General features: G+C 41.9%; 1 protein-coding gene across 1 annotated transcript in view; it reads left to right on the top strand.

Annotated features, from left to right (window-relative positions):
* The window catches only part of ush1ga (Usher syndrome 1Ga (autosomal recessive)), an 11,063-nt gene extending 9,563 nt beyond the window's left edge, over positions 1-1,500 (top strand). Inside the window, 2 exon segments of the mRNA XM_020620976.1 lie at positions 1-6; positions 8-1,500. The exon segment at positions 1-6 is cut by the window's left edge and continues 125 nt beyond it. Of these exon segments, the coding sequence (XP_020476632.1) occupies positions 1-6; positions 8-659 (658 nt within the window). The 3' untranslated portion in view covers positions 660-1,500.
* Positions 1,501-2,122: the final 622 nt, after the last annotated feature.

Here is a 2,122-nt window from a genome sequence, read left to right as displayed (position 1 = left end):
CCAACAATGTCATGTTTGTCAAACAGGGGACCTACGTAAATCCAAAGGACCACGGCCGCCGCAATATTCGCGACATGTTCCCCAGAGACAATGATGATGCCATTTCACGTGCCATGAGTGAGCCAGATCTCCATGGGCCCGATGTGGACTACTCTGAGATTAGCACAGACTCAGGACATGATTCCCTGTTCAACCGGCCTGGTCTGGGCACCATGGTCTTTAGGAGGAACTATGTGAGTGGGGGGATGTTTGGCCTCGGTGGTCAAGATGAGGCCAGTGTATCAGGCAGCAATGTGCGTTTACGCAGTAGGCTCCAGCAATTCCAGAGTGTAGATGAAGACAGCATCGGCAGCGCACGCAGCCTGCAGGAGAGGAACATAGAGGAACTGCCCTGGGAAGAGGTCGAATTAGGGCTGGACAATGATGATGAGCCTGACACCAGCCCTCTGGAGGTCTTCCTCGCCACACAGAGCCTAAGCGAGTTTTTCTCCATCTTTAAGAGGGAGAAGATTGATCTTGAAGCACTGCTGCTGTGCTCTGACCATGACCTGAAGAGCATCCACATCCCCCTAGGACCCAGGAAAAAAATCTTAGATGCCTGTCAGAGACGGCTAGAGGCCATAGAGGAGCCAGACTGCATTGAAGACACAGAACTGTGAGTGCAGAGGTTTTCAGCTGATACAGTAAGGAAGTTTTTTTTAACAATGACATGTTGTTTGTTATGTCTCTGTAAAGCACATTTCAAGCAAGAAGAGATGGATGTGGAATAACTTCTTAACAGGATTCTTTTACTGTACACTGTCTTGTTAGTCTCAGCAGGGAAGCTGAACATATCTCTGTATGTTGGTTGGTTGAAGTCCCCAGCACTGCTTGCTTTATCATCTTATCAGACTGCGGTGCTACTCAGTGTCATTGTATGCCATGTAGTTAACAAAGAGTTGATAGTGGGGTCTGTGTCCCTGAAGTGTTTGCCCCTGTGGGGTAAATCCTACCACCTCATGTGCCTGCACTGCTTGTGCCTGTACCTTACATTTGTCTTTTTACCATTGACATGAACTTCACTCTAACTATATTACTAACTCTTTCAGTAGTAACATTTTGAGAAACAATTTCACTCAGAAACACTTAACTGTTTCCTTAAGTTACCATTACCAGTGCATGTTTACATACATCAAGCCATGTCAGTCCGAGTGTGGCTCAGTGGCAATACAGGCCAATTGTTCCTTGACATTGCTGTTCTGTTCTGTTTCTGTTTACATGTAAACCATGTAAAAGTGATATATTTAAATCATTTTATAATACACAATATAACATGTTGCAGTTTTAGACTTTTCATGTTCATTCAAGGAGCTTTATAAACACTCATGTCAGTCTTGACAGTGTGACTGTCTTCCATATATCCCAGTAGTTCATTTAGTATATCAGTAGTTCTTTTTTAAATGTTGTATATCTGCACAGTAGCATATGTAAATGTTCACTGTCTCAACTTTTTGACATTTCAGGTGGATTTTATATTAAAAAGTACAAATGTTTTTATGGTGTAATTTACTTAACTGATCTATCCATTTATTTGCTGTCCTTAGTGCATTATCTTGGCTATGTTTGAGGTGCAGAGTAGCTCAGGTTGCAGATATGTAAAGTATACTGTAAGATACGCATATGAGAGCTAGTTAAAATTTAGATGGATTCTGATGGGAAAATATGGCCTCAGTATTTTAAAAGCTCTGGTATAAAGTAAATACTCATTAGTGCACCAAACTTGTACATTCACTTACTGTATGCACTGTAGTGTACTGTGTAACTAATATGGGCTGGTTAGATACATAGTTTTGTTTTATTATACAGTTCTTACAGATCAGTGAATATCCTGTGAACAAAGGCATCATTTTAGCTTTTTCTAAGACTTGTGTGTGTGTGTGTGTGTGTGTGTGTGTGTGTGTGTGTGGATGTGTGTGAGAAAGAGAGAGGAAGATATTTGCTTTGGCGTCTTCAGCTGAAGCTAATCTTCATGGTGCTTAAATCAAACACAGGCCACATTATTTTCTTGGGACTACGTGACAAGAAGTCAGGAAGTTGTTCTCTGTGTAACTAGCACTGTCTGGAACTTCCTTTCCTCAGACAC

This window comes from Monopterus albus, unplaced genomic scaffold, assembly GCF_001952655.1.
Source record: "Monopterus albus unplaced genomic scaffold, M_albus_1.0 scaffold251.1, whole genome shotgun sequence".
In the NCBI taxonomy this organism is placed as follows: Eukaryota; Metazoa; Chordata; class Actinopteri; order Synbranchiformes; family Synbranchidae; genus Monopterus; species Monopterus albus.
This window is presented reverse-complemented; position numbering and strand designations above follow the sequence as displayed.